This window comes from Erythrolamprus reginae, chromosome 1 (assembly GCF_031021105.1).
Source record: "Erythrolamprus reginae isolate rEryReg1 chromosome 1, rEryReg1.hap1, whole genome shotgun sequence".
Taxonomy (NCBI): Eukaryota; Metazoa; Chordata; class Lepidosauria; order Squamata; family Dipsadidae; genus Erythrolamprus; species Erythrolamprus reginae.
In genome coordinates this window covers 368,549,091-368,566,005 of record NC_091950.1, presented here as the reverse complement: position 1 = coordinate 368,566,005, position 16,915 = coordinate 368,549,091, and the positions used below count along the sequence as shown (strand labels likewise).

The 16,915-nt window shown below is 39.3% G+C and overlaps 1 protein-coding gene across 1 annotated transcript in view; it reads right to left on the bottom strand.

Annotated features, from left to right (window-relative positions):
* The window catches only part of MTA3 (metastasis associated 1 family member 3), a 141,544-nt gene that overhangs the window by 25,196 nt on the left and 99,433 nt on the right, over nucleotides 1-16,915 (bottom strand). Inside the window, exons 17-18 of the mRNA XM_070734529.1 lie at nucleotides 14,119-14,150; nucleotides 5,448-5,602 (exon numbers count right to left, since the gene is read on the bottom strand). Of these exons, the coding sequence (XP_070590630.1) occupies nucleotides 5,448-5,602; nucleotides 14,119-14,150 (187 nt within the window). The remainder of the gene's footprint in view (nucleotides 1-5,447; nucleotides 5,603-14,118; nucleotides 14,151-16,915) is intronic.

Sequence of the window (16,915 nt, the reverse complement as noted above, 5' to 3'; positions counted from 1 at the left end):
GGGTTTCAAAATAAGTGGCCAGTATATTTATTTATTATTAAATTATTAAATTTATATGTCGCCCAACTCCCAAAGGACTCCAGGCAGCTTAATAATGGAACAAAATTTTTAAAAACATCTTAAGCATTAAAACAATTAAAACCCATACATATCATTCCATGGCCGGATCTCGGCGATTACAATCACAAACTCAACGGCCACCGTGTCTGTTGAAAAAACCAGGTCTTAACTGCTTTTCCGAAGGTCAACAGGAGGGGGCAGTCCTGAACTCCAGAGGTAATTGGTTCCAGAGAACCAGGACAGCCATAGAGAAGGCCCTCCCCCACAGGCCCACCAGCCGACACTGTTTAGCGGATGGGACCTGGAGGAGACCAGGGATTTCACTGGTCATTGGGAGTTGTGTGGCAGAAGCATACCACATGGGTGGGCAGAGCCACCCACCACCACTGCCATTTCTAAGAACTGGTCCAAACTGGGAGTAATCTACCGCTGATTTGTTCCCCCTGCAAGGCAGTGAAGGGCTACCAAAATTTTTACTACCACACTGTGGGCGTGGCTTATGCAGGACGCCCTGCATTTTCTTTCAACATATTTCAGTGCAAATTGAGTGCTCTGGATGGAGCTCCATTTTTGCTACCCCACTGCATTTCCCTCCCATCTGGGCAGCAGCCCAGCCCTGCAAGGCCTCCATGAGGGAAGTTGCAAGCCTTCAAAATGAAAAAGAGACCACACTCCCTTTAAGATAGATTCCTTCATGCCCCTAAGTACCTCACTAAATCCACATTAATGTCTCTTATGGTTTTAGGCTTTAACAAATAGATATAATAATTGCTGATAAAACATATACTGTATATTTATTACTAATAAATGGTATTTCTTGGATTAGACATACAATAAGGGTATAAAATGCACATATGCTCTAATTGCCATGGATCTCAAGCAATCAGGCATATGTGTGTCCACATTTAATGTATTTACTTAAGAAAAACATCAGCCTAGTAAGAACAATGGCCTGCAGCTGGGGAGGGCCACGAGGGAAATCAAAACAACCTAGATGGTGGTTGTGAGTCTGTAATTGGTTTACTTTACTTTATTTAATTTAAGCACTACCCAGCTGCAAAGTGATTTTGGCTAGTGAACAAAAAAGCCAAAGAAAACAGGAAAAATCAATATAATATATAATTTTTAAAAAGTAATAAAGAAGGAATAAAGAATAAGAAGAGATGGTGAGTCTACTAACAATACCCCTAAACATGTATGGCCGGGCCCCAAGCAGCTTAATCCAAGGCCTGGCAAAACTTCCAGGTACTCTGGACTTCCTGGAGTGGTACCAGTGTGGGAGACACAAGTACATATAGTGGACTTCATTCCAGGGGGCAAGTTTGCAATTGAGAAGACACTTCCAGGTAGCGGTGGGCTATGAGCCAGAACGCTAAATTGAACGCTCACCGCCGTGGCTCATAAGTGCTTGAGGGGTCAGTGCGATTTTGCTTCTTCACCTGTGGAGGTAGCAAAATTGTGCATGGAGCCGCAGGTACGCCCGTGTTTTGGTGAGGTTTTTTTGCTTCCGCGCATGCCGAAACATGGGTGCACCTGCGGCTCCATGCACGATTTTGCTACCTCCACAAGTGCAGAAGCAAAATCGCGCTGGCCCCGCAAGCACTTATGAGCTGCGGCGGCAAGCACAATTTAGCATTCCGGCTTGTAGCCCACCGCTGCTTCCTGGGCCCCAATAGATAATACTATTTGGCTGAAGGGACCTGGAGCATCCAAACCCTGTCAGCTCATACTGGCCAGGCAGACACCATTTGAGGGGTGGTCACTTAAATAATCAGTCTTAAACCATGTAGGGTTTTATAGATCCTAACCAGCACCTTGATTTGCATCTAAAAGCAAACTATTATTATTATTATTATTATTATTATTATTATTATTATTATTATTATTATTATTATTATTATTTAGATTTGTATGCCGCCCCTCTCCATAGACTCGGGGCGGCTCACAACAATAACAAAGACAATGTAAGAACAAATCTAATAATTTAACAAACACTAAAAAACCCATTATTAAAAGTAAGCATACACACAAACATACCATGTATAAACTGTATAGGCCCGGGGGAGATGTTTCAGTTCCCCCATGCCTGACGGCAGAGATGGGTCTTAAGAACTTTACGAAAGGCAAGGAGGGTGGGGACAGTTCTGATCTCCAGGGGGAGCTGGTTCCAGAGGGTCCGGGCCGCCACAGAGAAGGCTCTTCTCCTTGGTCCCGCCAAACGACATTGTTTAGTCGACGGGACCCGGAGAAGGCCAACTCTGTGGGACCTAACTGGTCGCTGGGATTCATGCAGCAGAAGGCGGTCCCGGAGATATTCTGGTCCGATGCCATGAAGGGCTTTATAGGTCATAACCAACACTTTGAATTGTGACCGGAAATTGATCGGCAACCAATGCAGACTGCGGAGTGTTGGTGTAACATGGGCATACCTTGGGAAGCCCATGATTGCTCTCGCAGCTGCATTCTGCACGATCTGAAGTTTCCAATCACTTTTCAAAGGTAGCCCCATGTAGAGAGCAACACTACAACTCATGAAGCATGCCCATAATTGCCCACATTGCTACATTCTGAACCAGTTGATGCTTCCAAATTGACTTTACAGGCAGCCCCATGAATGGTGCATCTTCGTTGTCAAACTGTGACTATGACCTCGTAAGCTAGGAAATGGTGTGACTAGTACACCAGCTAGAATAATGCAAAGACCTTCATGGCCAAGGCTGCCACTGCTCCTTGAACAGCAGCTGACAGTTCAGGAAAATCCCCATAATGTTTGCCTGCGTTCAGTTTTTTCTACGATTCTGTCAGAGTTGGTTCCTACCTGCCAAATCTGCACAAGCACTTGAATCAGACCTCAACAGCCTCACTTGGGGTCAGAAGATATAATGAGATATCATTAAGATACTGATGAAATTGAACTGAAAAATTGCAGATAATCCAACATTTTCATAAAGATGTTAAACCCTGTGACATCCAATAAATAAGAAATCTAGGGAATATCATTTCCCCACTCCAGCCAACACCAACTGGAACCAATCCCAAATGGAGGAGAATCACTATTAGATTATGATTAACCCATCTCTAAACCCACAAATCAAATCCAGAGGAATACCATGGTCAACAGTATCAATAACCATTGAGGGATCAAGGAGCATAAGAATGGATGTGGCACCTCAATCTCAGGTCTGCACAGATCATCTACAATTGCAACCAAGCCTGTGTCCATATTGAATCCCAGCCTTAAATATATTAAAACAGTTCTAGATAACCCTCTTCTAGTCTTCTGCAACTGCAATTAGATCAATTTCTCAACAAACCTCCCTAAAAAGAGAATAGAGGCAGTATGATAATTGTCTACGATTTTTGGATTGTTTTTTTCATGAAGCGGGTTAAAAAAAAAATTGAATAAAATAAAACCATGTCCTCCAGAGTAAAATATACTACCCTCTCCCTCAGAGGCCAGTACTATCATCACCTGAACCCAAATGCAAGGAACTTCATTGGTCTCCTTAATTAATCAGGAATCACCTGGTCCACCAAACAGGGGGCTGGAATTAACCCAAACCAAAATTCTTCTTTGTCCGTTTCTTCAAATTTATTAACCCAAACTCAAACTAGATCGCAAAACTGAGCCTCAACCATCTTACCCAGCCTACCCAGTCACAAAAAGAGGGAGGGATGTGATTACAGTTATACTTTGATTTTTAAAAACCTATTTCTCCCATCTGTACAGATGCTTTTGTTTGCAGGAACTAGAAAAGTGAAGCTGTCAGTTTTTCTAAACAAATGATTAAGTAGACACTCAGGATGACATTCCAATTTTCAACATAGGAATCTGTTCTCAGATACTTGGGATAAATGAGGCTGAGTTGCACATTTTTTCTAAGTTCTAGATACCTATAAGCAGTAATAGGCAGCCAAAAATTTTACTGCCACACTGTGGGTGTGGCTTATTTTGTGGGTGTGGCTTGATGGTCATGTGACTGGGTAGGAGTGGCTTGCCAGCCATGTGACCAGGTAGGAATGGCTTGAATGATCGTCATCATTCAAGTGAACTGTTAAGTCCTCGACTTACAACCTCGCCAATGTCGCTCTCTGGGGTGACAATTTGCTTCGCATTTCCCGCGCTCTTGTTCCTGGTCGCTCCCTGACTCAGGCTGGGTAGCTAGGCGAATGGGTGCCAATCAGCTGTTGAGAAAAGAGGGGGGAGGAAATGGGCCCCCTGCAACACCTGTTGGTACTTGTCTCCCTGCCACTTTTCGAGGAGGAGGAGGATGGGAGGGGGAGATGGTCATCTAGAGCTGGGCACACAGCTTCATTTCTGCCGGTGGAACTGTGTTCCACCCCATCCTGCCTCCTGTCCACCACTGCCTATAAACCTAAACTAAATCCACCTGCTTCTGTTAGATTTTGGAGACTGGGTTCCAGCATCAGACTATCAAGTGATGAATTGCAACTGACACATTCCCACTGCAATCAGCACATCGAAAACATCTCTGATAAAGTTGGAATATAATAAATATGAATGGGAAGGCTTTAAAAAAGGGCCAAGCAAGGAACTGGCTGCCTTTGACTCTTCATATAGAGGTGAACTAAAGAAAGCTCTGGCGAGCAAATTAAAAAGAATAAAAATCCCACACAATCATACAATTGTGACTCAAACACTAGAAACTCAAAGTACACAGAGGGGCATTTGCTTTCAAAGAGCTATAGCTTCCTTTCTGGAATGACTGAATAAATAGTAATTAGAGGAAAATTAGGGACTTTATTCTTATTCGTATAATACTATAGAGACCCCCAGCAAAGTCACTGTTTTTGTCATTACACTATCAATGGCCCATGATAAGTCTCAGAAGACAAGTGGCCAGCACTGACCCTGAGGGTAGCTGATTACTTTTCTCCACAGGAACTAATTGCACCATCAATTAATATGGCATGAATTTAAGAGTTCATGCAGGTCCTAATTCTCCTCATTGGATGCCTCTCTCCAAAGAATACAACGTTTTACAAAGCAAGCCTTTGAAGATACTTTAGATTACTGCTTTCAGGTTTTTGATTGGACGTGAACCTATACATTTGATTCATAACACTCCATAGAACTGGTCCCCAAACTGCCAAACTTTCTGGAGTTTATATCTGCATATCTGGAGTTTATATCACATGCACAGGAGTGCATTTAAGTCCGTCCCCCCAATTATACTAAATAGCAGGGGCTACCAATGCTTTCAGTTCAAGAGGACAGAGAATTTGGGACGCCTCGCTGCTAATGTTGCTAAATCTCAGCAACTCCAACCTGCATGTTCAAAAGGAAGGTCTGCTGGGAATTGTAGTTCAGCAACATTTGGATTCACCACCCCCAATGTAGGCTCTTGCTCCCTTTTTTTTCTTACCTGGTCTCTTCTGTAGCAATAAAGAAACCATCATCAGGAGCATTGAGCCAATTCTGTCTCTGTCTCTTGAGCAATGGCATAACACTTGGCATAAGGTCATTTGTGCCGACTTGTAGAGTTTTGCCATTAGTTGTATAGAAATCATGTGCCGCTTGCTGAAATCAATATAAAAGGGAGAGATATCAGCAATATATACCATCCAGTATAGAGAGTTGGCTCCTTCTTTATTCAGGACAAACAGCTCTGATCTCAGTTCTAATATGGCTGGCTAGAGGTCAGTATTAGGCTGCTTGTGCAGAGATGGGTTTCAGCAGTTCCTAACCAGTTCTGGACAATGGGCAGTGGAAATTTTGAGTAGTCCAGAGAATTGGTAAATACCACCTCTGACTGGCCCTGTCCCCATTTATTCTCTGCCTCCTGAGTCTCAGCTGATTGGGAGGAAATGGGGATTTTTCAGTAACCTTCTCCTTGAGTGGGGAGGGAATGGAGATTTTACAGTATCCTTCCTGCCATGCCCATCAAGTCACGCCCACCAAACCACACCACGCCCACCAAGCCACACCCACCAAAATTGTAGTAAAAAATATTGAATTCCACCACTGTCAGCTTGTGGGTCAAAATCAAGGGTCTCCAACCTTGGCAACTTTAAGACAGATAGACTTCAGAATTCCCCAGCCAGCTGGGAGTTGAAGTCCACCAGGCTTAAAGTTGCCAAGGTTGGAGACCCCTGGTCTAAACCATAGGCTCACTTTTGGGGGAACCTGCCTGACATATATTCAACAGCAACCCATAGTATCCTTCCTGAACTTTTAAATATCTTAATTTAAACTCTTTAATCTTAATTTGATGTACTGGTGTTGCAACAAGATGTCAATCTCTAAACACTTTTGCTGGTTATTGGTTTCTAAATGATTAGGTTGTCTGTAGATAGAAACAAAGTTCAGTATATAAAGGTTAAACCCATCTATGGACAGGCCAACCCTTGAATTCTTTTAAACATAATACTATAAAAAATGTTCCCCTAATAGATAAACTAACTCTCAAAATTTTCATGTTCTAATTTTTACAATTGGCTTATCTGCAGGTGGTTCATTCTTCATGGTATTTTGGTTAAAAATTGGCAGATGGGCTTATCTGCAATACTTTTAAGTAGTACTTTTAAGAAGTATTACTATTTACCCAAGTGTATTTCTTGCCTTAACTGGTTTTTATCCTTAAAACAATATTGGAGAACCTGTAAAAATCCAAAAGTTTCTGGCTATACTTTTGACCAGGCTGAGCAGAGCTGAATAGTTGAAATTCAAGACATTCTAGACAGGCAAGACTTTTCCATGTTTGCCTTAATTTAAAACTGTCTGTTAGACTGGGAGGGAGGGGGAAGTAGCATATAAGTATACAGTGATCCCTCGATTTTCGCGATCTCGATCTTCGCGAAACGCTATATCGCGATTTTTCAAAAAATATTAATTAAAAATATTTTCCCACCCGAAGACGTCACTCTCTTCCTTTCTCATCTTTCTTTCTCTCTCTCTTTCTCTATCTTGCTTCTTCCTCTCTCACACTCTCTTCCTCCCTCTCTCATCTCTTTCTTTCCTTCTCTCTCTTTCTCTATCTCTCCCCCTCTTGCTCTTGAGCGGCGCGTGGGCGGCGGGGAAGACCCAGGGAAGGTTCCTTCGGCCGCCCAGCAGCTGATCTGCTCGGCAGCGCCGCAGCAGCGAGGAGCCGAAGATCGGGGTTTCCCCTTTGCATGGGCGGCGGGGAAACCCGGATCTTCGGCTCCTCGCTGCTGTGGCGCTGCCGAGCAGATCAGCTGCTGGGCGGCCGAAGGAACCTTCCCTGGGTCTTCCCCGCCGCCCACGCAAAGGGGAAACCCCGATCTTCGGCTCCTCGCTGCTGCGGCGCTGCCAAGCAGATCAGCTGCTGGGCGGCCGAAGGAACCTTCCCTGGGTCTTCCCAGGTGCGGAAGTAAAAACACCATCTGCACATGCGCGGCCATGGAAAAAAAGGGCGCGCATGCGCAGATGGTGTTTTTACTTCCGCACCACTATATCGCGAAAAATTGATTATCGCGAGGGGTCTTGGAGCGGAACCCTCGCGATAATCGAGGGATCACTGTAATGGTCTGAACGACACACTAAGTAAAGCTTAAGCAGAAGTTGTATCTTGTAATTCAGGAGATAAATGTGACGAACATTTAATTCTGCAACATTCACAAATTGCAATGGATAAAGAATTTGTGACCTGAACTGCATTTTGTCCTCAGATATTTCATTTCACTTCTGAGCTCTGAAGATTAAAAAGTGACAAATGCTTTATCTCAATTTCAGTGAAACCCTCTGCAATGAAAAAACAAGCTTGTTTCATGCTGCTTCTATTTTTTTAACCTAGTTTTTTTCCCTTCTAGCAGCTAGAACAGAACAGAACAAAACAAAACAAAACAGGAATTATTTATTGGCCAAGTGTGAGTGGAAACACAGGGAATTAGTATTGGTGCACATAAAAGAAAAGATACATTTGTCCAGAATCATGAGGTACATCAATGATTGACATAGGGTACAAATAAGCAATCGGGAAACAATCAATATCAATATAAATTGTGAGGATATAAGCAACAAGTTACAGTCATACTGTTACAAGTGGGAGGAGATGGGTGATAGGAATGATGAGAAGACTAGTAGTAATACTAATACAGCCTTAGTGAATAGCTTGATGGTGGTGAGGGAATTATTTGTTTAGCAGAGTGATGGCATTCAGGAAAAAATGTTCTTGTGTCTAGTTGTCTTGATGTGCAGTGCTCTATAGCGTCCTTTGAGCTATGAATTGTATTTAATAATAATTAGGCATTGACAAATGCTCCAGGTTTTGTCACAGAATTATGGTAAGAAATTTAACAACAGATGAATTTATTTCACTTGGAACAATCTGGATGTTAAATGTATCTCATTCTGGATGGCAAATCTCAGATCCAGTCACTATTCTGCATGTAGACATCTGTCAGGTTTAATTTAAAGGACACTTCCACCCAACCCAATGACTCTGCATGTTTAGCCTCCATGCTCACAGCCACACTTAACAATCAAATGATTTTTTCCCCAGCTCAAATTGCAAAATTTCCAAGCCTTTTACCCTTTCTGCCTTCTCCTCAGCTATGAAGGTTCAATAATGTAATTGTAATAAACCAGCTGTTTCCTATCACTACCAGCACCATCTTCACTAGCACATACAAGGCAAGGATGGGGCACTGATTAAGAGCTGATTTCTACACTGCATTGACTCTACTCAGAAAGAGGATAAATCAGTACCTTAAAAACAATAACTTATTGGACCCAAATCAGCATGGCTTTACTGAAGGCAAATCATGTCAGACTAATCTCATTGATTTCTTTGACTATGTCACAAAGGTGTTGGATGAAGGTGGTGCCGTGGATATTGCCTATCTGGACTTCAGCAAAGCCTTTGACACGGTTCCACATAAAGAGCTGATAGATAAATTAGTGAAGATTGGACTTAATCCCTGAATAGTTCAGTGGATTTCAAGCTGGCTGAAGCATAGACATCAGAGAGTTATTGTTAATGGCGAGTATTCTGAGCAGAGACAGGTTACAAGCGGTGTGCCACAAGAGTCTGTTCTGGGTCCTATTCTTTTTAATATGTTTGGGATCCCCTTATATAGAGCGCTGGTGAGACCACATTTGGAATACTGTGTTCGGTTCTGGAGACCTCACCTACAAAAAGATATTGACAAAATTGAACGGGTCCAAAGACGGGCTACAAGAATGGTGGAAGGTCTTAAGCATAAAACGTATCAGGAAAGACTTAATGAACTCAATCTGTATAGTCTGGATGACAGAAGGAAAAGGGGGGACATGATCGAAACATTTAAATATGTTAAAGGGTTAAATAAGGTTCAGGAGGGAAGTGTTTTTAATAGGAAAGTGAACACAAGAACAAGGGGACAATCTGAAGTTAGTTGGGGGAAAGATCAAAAGCAACATGAGAAAATATTATTTCACTGAAAGAGTAGTAGATCCTTGGAACAAACTTCCAGCAGACGTGGTTGGTAAATCCACAGTAACTGAATTTAAACATGCCTGGGATAAACATATATCCATCCTAAGATAAAACACAGGAAATAGTATAAGGGCAGACTAGATGGACCATGAGGTCTTTTTCTGCCGTCAGTCTTCTATGTTTCTATTGCCTAAAATCATAGTTATCTTTGACCATTCCCACAATAGGTGCAGCAGGAGATTGCTGCATGGCAAAATTGGCTGTGGGGCGGCGCCTTGAATTAAATCTAGTAAATGCATTTTTTGACTATGGAATGAAATTTCTTTTAAAGATCTGTTCAATTAAAGGAGAAAGACCAAATATAAGGTCATTAATAGGAAGAGCGAGAAATGAAGGGTGAGAGAAAACATCTGCTTCTTAATATAAACAGAGCATCATCAGATACTTGAGTAATGACTGATCTTTCAAAAGCCACTGAAAAGCATATCTGTCAATTGCCTCACATATAGTCAATTGCCTCACATATAGTCAATTCAAACCAGAGCTAAACTTTAAGTACTTAAATATGATGTTTTAGGGTTGGTTTGGCAACCCGTGTGTATTACTGGTGCCAAACTCCTCTCCTTTTAAAATCCATCCACCTCGGTTTTTGGGCCTTTCCATAAAAAGCAATTTTGAGGCTACAATCTTCAGAATGCTTTCCCCAGGCAGTTTTGCTCCCTTATTTACAGAGGAATGAAAGGAACATATCCATATATCATGCTTTTAAGGATTTTGTTTTCTCCCAATGATAAAAATTATATCCTGGCTGGAGTCATGTAAGTCCAATCTAAGAAAACGCATGCTTCTTAAATATTTGTGGAAAAGGAAAAATAATAATAATGGTTCAGATTAGCACAAACAATTCCATATTGAGTTTTACTAATGATGTGGAAAAGGGGATAAAGAAATTATAAGTTGATTTTTTATTAATGTTTAGAAAATAAATGAATTAAAATATACTAATATTAGAAATATATAAGTTGAGAAATGACCACATCTGTGTTTGCTGGAATTAAAATAGGGATAAAATAAGAGGGGGGGGAAGATAAAGACAAATACTAAATTTTTTTTTAAAAAACCCATGAGAAGCAAATTGTCTTTCCCCTGCCTCCCAAAATTTAGAATTTTAAAATGCAAAGATCAGCACTTTGATCTAGTGGAAAACAGGGACAACCAGTGTAGATTGAATAATTGAGTCATACTCTTATCATTGGTATTTATTCTAGCTAAGATGCTTAGAAGCAGTGGTTCTCAACCTTTCTAAGGCCGCGACCTCTTATGACAGTTCCTCGTGTTGTGGTGACCCCAAACCATAAGTCTAGCGCCAATTCTCCCAACAGAGCTTTGAGCTAATTGGCAGGAAGGTCAGAGAGACGCCCCCACTGTAAATGCCTGATTGATCGGATATAAATATGTTCCAAGTTGCCAGAATAGAAGCTTTAGTTCCTAATACCAGGAGAAATTTGTCTTTTCCCAGGGTCTCAGGCGACCCTCGTGAAATGGTCATTCGACCCCCAAAGGGGTTCCAACCAAGCGATATATCCACATAAACTTATATTTGGGTGTGTTTTGACTGTATGAGCAGAACATTAATTATACTAGGAATTTTACTATTTTCAAACTGCTATGTTTTCTTTTTCTTTAAATCTGCCTCTTTATTTCTGTATTGGAGAGAACTCTTCCTTTCATTCCTAAACTGTAGGTCAAGCTTCCAGCCCATGAGCAGATGCATCACATGTTGGCCACGCCCATGCCCAGTTTAGCGAAGGGGGAAAAAAGTCCCGATATGTCACGTCACCCCTGCTGTAGGTCCTATAAGGGAAAAGCTAGTTTGACGGTTTTTGCGGTTTCTATTCAGTCACTCGGACAAATAAACAGATCCAGCTATACTGTGCAGATGATAGCTCTGAGAGGAAGACAAATAAAATTGCAAGTGATCAGCTAACATGCAAAGTGGCAAACTATTGCATTTTATTTTATATGTACCAGAGTTTCTTTCACTTTTTGTGTGGAAGAATAGGCAGATGTTTCTTGTTCAGATGTTCTGCTTTTTTGAAGATTAACCTTCCTTTTTGTACACATTGTACCCAAAAGGAAAATGAAATTGTATATATACATACTGTACTGTAACTGGTGCTGATACAGCAAAAAAAGAAGGGGATTAGAAGAAGTCTAGGGTGCTAGTTGTAATTTGCATGTTTTATTGACATGTTGTGAGCCACCCCAAGTCCACCGAGAGGGGCAGCACACAAATCCAATAAATAAATAAATAAATAAATAAATAAATAAATAAATAAATAAATAAATAAATAAATAAATAAATAAATAAATAAATAAATAAATAAATAAATAAATAAATAAATAAATAAATAAATAAATAAATAAATAAATAAATAAATAAATAAATAAATAAATAAATAAATAAATAAATAAATAAATAAATAAATAAATAAATAAATAAATAAATAAATAAATAAATAAATAAATAAATAAATAAATAAATAAATAAATAAATAAATAAATAAATAAATAAATAAATAAATAAACCAAGAAACAAACAAACAAACAAACAAACAAACAAACAACTTGATTCAAGTAAATTTTAATACTATTCAGGCAGAGTAACCTTTCTATGCTTGATTCCTTTCACAATAGTCAAAATAAACATTTCAGCATGTTGGCTAGAATTTCTGGTAGCTATAGTCCCAAATCGTTTGGAGAATACCAGTATAAGGAAGAATGATTAAGGAAAAACATTTAAATCAATGCTGAATATATATTTGGCTTTCTAAACATCTCTGACAATTGTATGAAACCTCTACTTAATATTGTCCAAATGCCTCCTGACATATATTTAGATATTGTTTTGCAATTTTCATTTTGTTACAAAGTCCCTTATGAATTGTCTCCAATTTCGTTTTGATTGATGGCCTGTAATATGTATATGTCATCTCTGAGATTTAACTGTGACACACCATATTTTCGGTGTATAAGACGCACCTTTTTCCTCCCTAAAAGAGGCTGCTAATTTGGGTGCATCTTATACTCTGAATGTAGCTCCCCCCCCCCCCCAGCCCTAACTAGCTGCTAACGATGTTCCCAGCTCTTACCTTGCAGGCTCTTTCATTGTTTCTCTCTGCGAAGAATGTTTTCCAAGCCCTAAGTCTTTGCAGGTTTTTTTCATTACTCTAACTTGCTCTGAGTAAGTTTCTTTCCAGCCCTAATCAGGTGCTAACAATGTTCCCAGCGCTTACCAGTTTGCAAGCTCTTCCATTGTTACTCTCTGCAAAGAAGGATGTTTTCCAAGCCTTAAATCTTTGCAGGGTTTTTACCATTACTCTACTTGCTCAGACTGTTTCTTTCTACGTGCTAGTGATATTTCCAGCTCTTACTGGCTTTCATTGTTAGTTTCACAGAATTATTTGTTTAAGCCCTTAACCAGGGGATGAAATAATGTGCTGAAGCTGAGCAGACTAAGGACACTAGCCAGATGAATACCTAGTAAGCAGATTCTTTTCCCTATTTTCGTCCCCAAAAACTAAATTGCATCTTATACTCCGATGCATCTTATACTCCGAAAAATACAGAAAATCCATCTTCCAGCTTTCCATCCACTGTAAATTCTTGCTTTACTCATCTTTTTCATTTAGAAGCTATTGGTAACACCATGCCAATTTTTCCCTAATGGAACTTCAGTGGTTTTGTTTATTTAGTTCATTTTGTTTGAGTTTTCCAGACTTGTAGCATAATTTCTCCTAAGCATAATTATTTCTAATAACAATAATAACAATAACAATAACAATAACAATTTATTAGATTTGTATGCTGCCCCTTTCCGAGGACTCGGGGCGGCGCATAAAATTATGAGATGAGGAAGCACATAGAATATATTCAAAGATAAACACAAAAGTATTCTATTCTGTAGATTTCTCTCTTAATCTGTTCCAACAATTTACAGACAAAGGATTTGATCCTCCTCCATCCCTCTTTTCCTCCCTCCCTCCTTCCCTCCCTCCCTTCTTCCTTCTTTCCTATTTTTTTCCTTTCAACTAAACAAAATAATTATTCACAACTACCCATCATATCTGGTAGGAGAGGCATGCTAAGGGTCTTAGTCCACTAAATAATGCCTTGGTTTTTATGCCATTTATTTGGAACATCACTATCCCCGACACTTAACAACAGCCCTACGCCTTTGGCCTTTAGATTGGCATGACTATGCCACTGAATTTCAAGATCCAGTCATAGTGGTTAGGCTTTTCAGTGGTTGGACTGAATGAGATGTGTGACTTGTTAATTTAGTTTCAATAGTGATTTTGGTAGAAATTTATATTTTTTTATGTTTATTTAGATTTTAAATGTTTTTGCTGTTGTTTTTAATTGTTGCAAGCCACCCAAAACCCCAGAGTCATGTATTGTATGCAAGATGGGTGGTTCTACAATGCTAATAAATAAATATTTTTAAAGAATAGGCACAAATGTTATGGTTGCACTCCTAGGTACTTTCACCTGAGAATAAGCCAAGCTGAATTCGGAGTTTTCTAAATAACTTTGCATGAAATTTCACTGTATATTTTGCAATTAAAACAGGTTAGAATGAAAAAAAAAGAATACTTACCATTTTAGTTCCATGTGCATAACTGGAGAGTCCTAAAATATACATACACAGCACCAATTAGACCCAAATTAACATTTGCTTTGAAATATTAATTTTCTTACAATCTACTTGAAAGCAAATCAAGGGCTGAAAACTGTAAAATCGCAGCACTTTCCATAAAAGGCCAAAGTTTCTTCTTTCTCCATAAAAGTAGCCACAACAGGTATAAAACCCAGGACAGCGGGTATCATTGATAATGAAGCTACAAGATCTGAGAAGTTGATACGTTGAACATTGAACAATTGGGTTTTCCTTGCTACAATGAGCTGAATATGAACATGAAACTAATAGATAAGGAAGTTGAAATAGTACTGCTTTATAGTAGAACATGAGAATTGCATCATGAACAATTGAGATATTTAAATAGAAGCTGGATGGGGCTTGCTTGCCACCTCCACACTGAGTCCTACAAAGTACTGTGCAAATAATTCAAAGCTTTCCAAAGAAAACACTTTGTAAATACACAAGATATACTATAATATAATTATATTATATTGTTATTTTGCTATTGTGGTCCACCCTGAGTCTTTGGAGAGGGGCGGCATGCAAGTCTAATAAATTATTATTATTATTAATTATTATTTTCATTTTTAAAAAAGGGGGGGAAAGAAAGTCATATTTTTTTCTGAAGTGTTCTCTGTGTCCTTTCTTCTTTTCCTATAGATACACAATAGCTACTTTGACAACTTTGTGTCAGATGAACATTTAGCTTGGCTAAATGACTCATCAATTTTGCTAAAAGTAGAACCATCACTTGCGGAAACCTGACTAGAAATTAAAGTGCCTTGTTGTACTTAAAAAAAAATAGTACAAAACATTCTGCAAGAATCCATTGGTTTCTAAGATTTCAGTAAAACAGCTGAAGAAAAATAGTATGTATCCCAAATGAAGAATACAGCATGCTAAAATTATATAGTACTACTGGATCCCAACTGGGGCATTAAAAAAACGCTCACAAAATTAGAAGCACATGAAGAACAGCAGGGGAAGTAATGTGTGTTCTGCTCCTCCACTGCTGAGATGAAGAAATGAATTAGGAATTAGGGCAGCAGGGAGTGTTTGACTCATGCAGGTTCTTGATGCAATTTAGAGTATTGCCTCCCCAGGATTCTCAATCACAAAGTGGGACCTAAATAAGTAGAACGCTTCCCCATTGAGATGCTCACCTTCAGATACAAAGAGATCGAGGGGTCATGCCACGTAATGGTGGGACTTGTACATTCCTCCCCATTCTCTCCCTTGTAGTTCTGTCTACATGGAGGATGTAATGTGGTTGTTATCTATTTGTTTTGTTACTATCTTAACCCCAGGTTAAAGTTTTTTAAAGTTAGGAGGTAATCTAATCTCACAGTGTACTTAGAAATGTGTAATTATGATCAAAGAGGAAACTTACTTAACTGAAAGAAAAACATCAATAAATTTCTGACAGTCTCAAAATGGGTGAACAGTGCAGTCAGGCGGTAGGGAAAGCAAGTAGAATGCTTGGCTGCATAGCTAGAGGTCTAACAAGCAGGAAGAGGGAGATTATGATCCCGCTATATACAGTGCTGGTGAGACCACATTTGGAATACTGTGTTCAGAGACCTCACCTACAAAAAGATATTGACAAAATTGAAGGAGTCCAAAGACAGGCTACAAGAATGGTGGAAGGTCTTAAGCATAAAACGTATCAGGAAAGACTTAATGAACTCAATCTGTATAGTCTGGAGGACAGAAGGAAAAGGGGAGACATGATAAAAACATTTAAATATGTTAAAGGGTTAAATAAGGTCCAGGAGGGAAGTGTTTTTAATAGGAAAGTGAACACAAGAACAAGGGGACACAATCTGAAGTTAGTTGGGGGAAAGATCAAAAGCAACATGAGAAAATATTATTTTACTGAAAGAGTAGCAGATACTTGGAATAAACTTCCAGCAGACGTGGTAGATAAATCCACAGTAACTGAATTTAAACATGCCTGGGATAAACATATATCCATCCTAAGATAAAATACAGAAAATAGTATAAGGGGCAGACTAGATGGACCATGAGGTCTTTTTCTGCCGTCAGACTTCTATGTTTCTATTTAGGGTGCCTGTTCGCCTGGATATGGGAGATAACGTTTGAGAGGAATATATATTGCATTATTTTTATTTAGTTGATCATTTTTATTTTCAAAACAAAATTCAGATGAGAAATTGTTAGTGTACAGAGTTAAGATCACATGAATTTTCATATCGAATTGAAGCTGCACATAAATAAAACATGGGAATATGAAAACTTCCACCATTCTCAAATAAACTAGTTCTAAAGATTAGCTCCTTCCAGCAACTATCGCAGTAATTATTCATCATAAAGAAAATGTGGTAGCTCAGAGTTGTAAATTTGGCTTTTTAAAAAATTTTAAGCAGATGAGCTATGAAATAAACATAGATTGCAGACATAAATGTCAGGTGCTCTCCTTACGTTAATTGGGAAGAATAAGAGTTAGGAACGAGAGAACAAACTGAACTGGTTTGGAGGAGTTCTTTTAAATTTCTTCATTCCAGACTTTCTACCTTAAAAATATACATATCCAAGTTCTTCAAACCAAGAAAAACAGGGTGAGAAAAGATGTTATCTGTTGATGTCGGGTCCTCATTTGCTGAACAGGTTTAATAAACCAGATTGTAGACCAGCATGTTACCTAAATGATATGTATTGTATGTGTTCTGCCAGGGTGTTTCAACCGCCTGTAATTACAGGGTAATTAGTCCAGGAAGACACACACCACGCGATA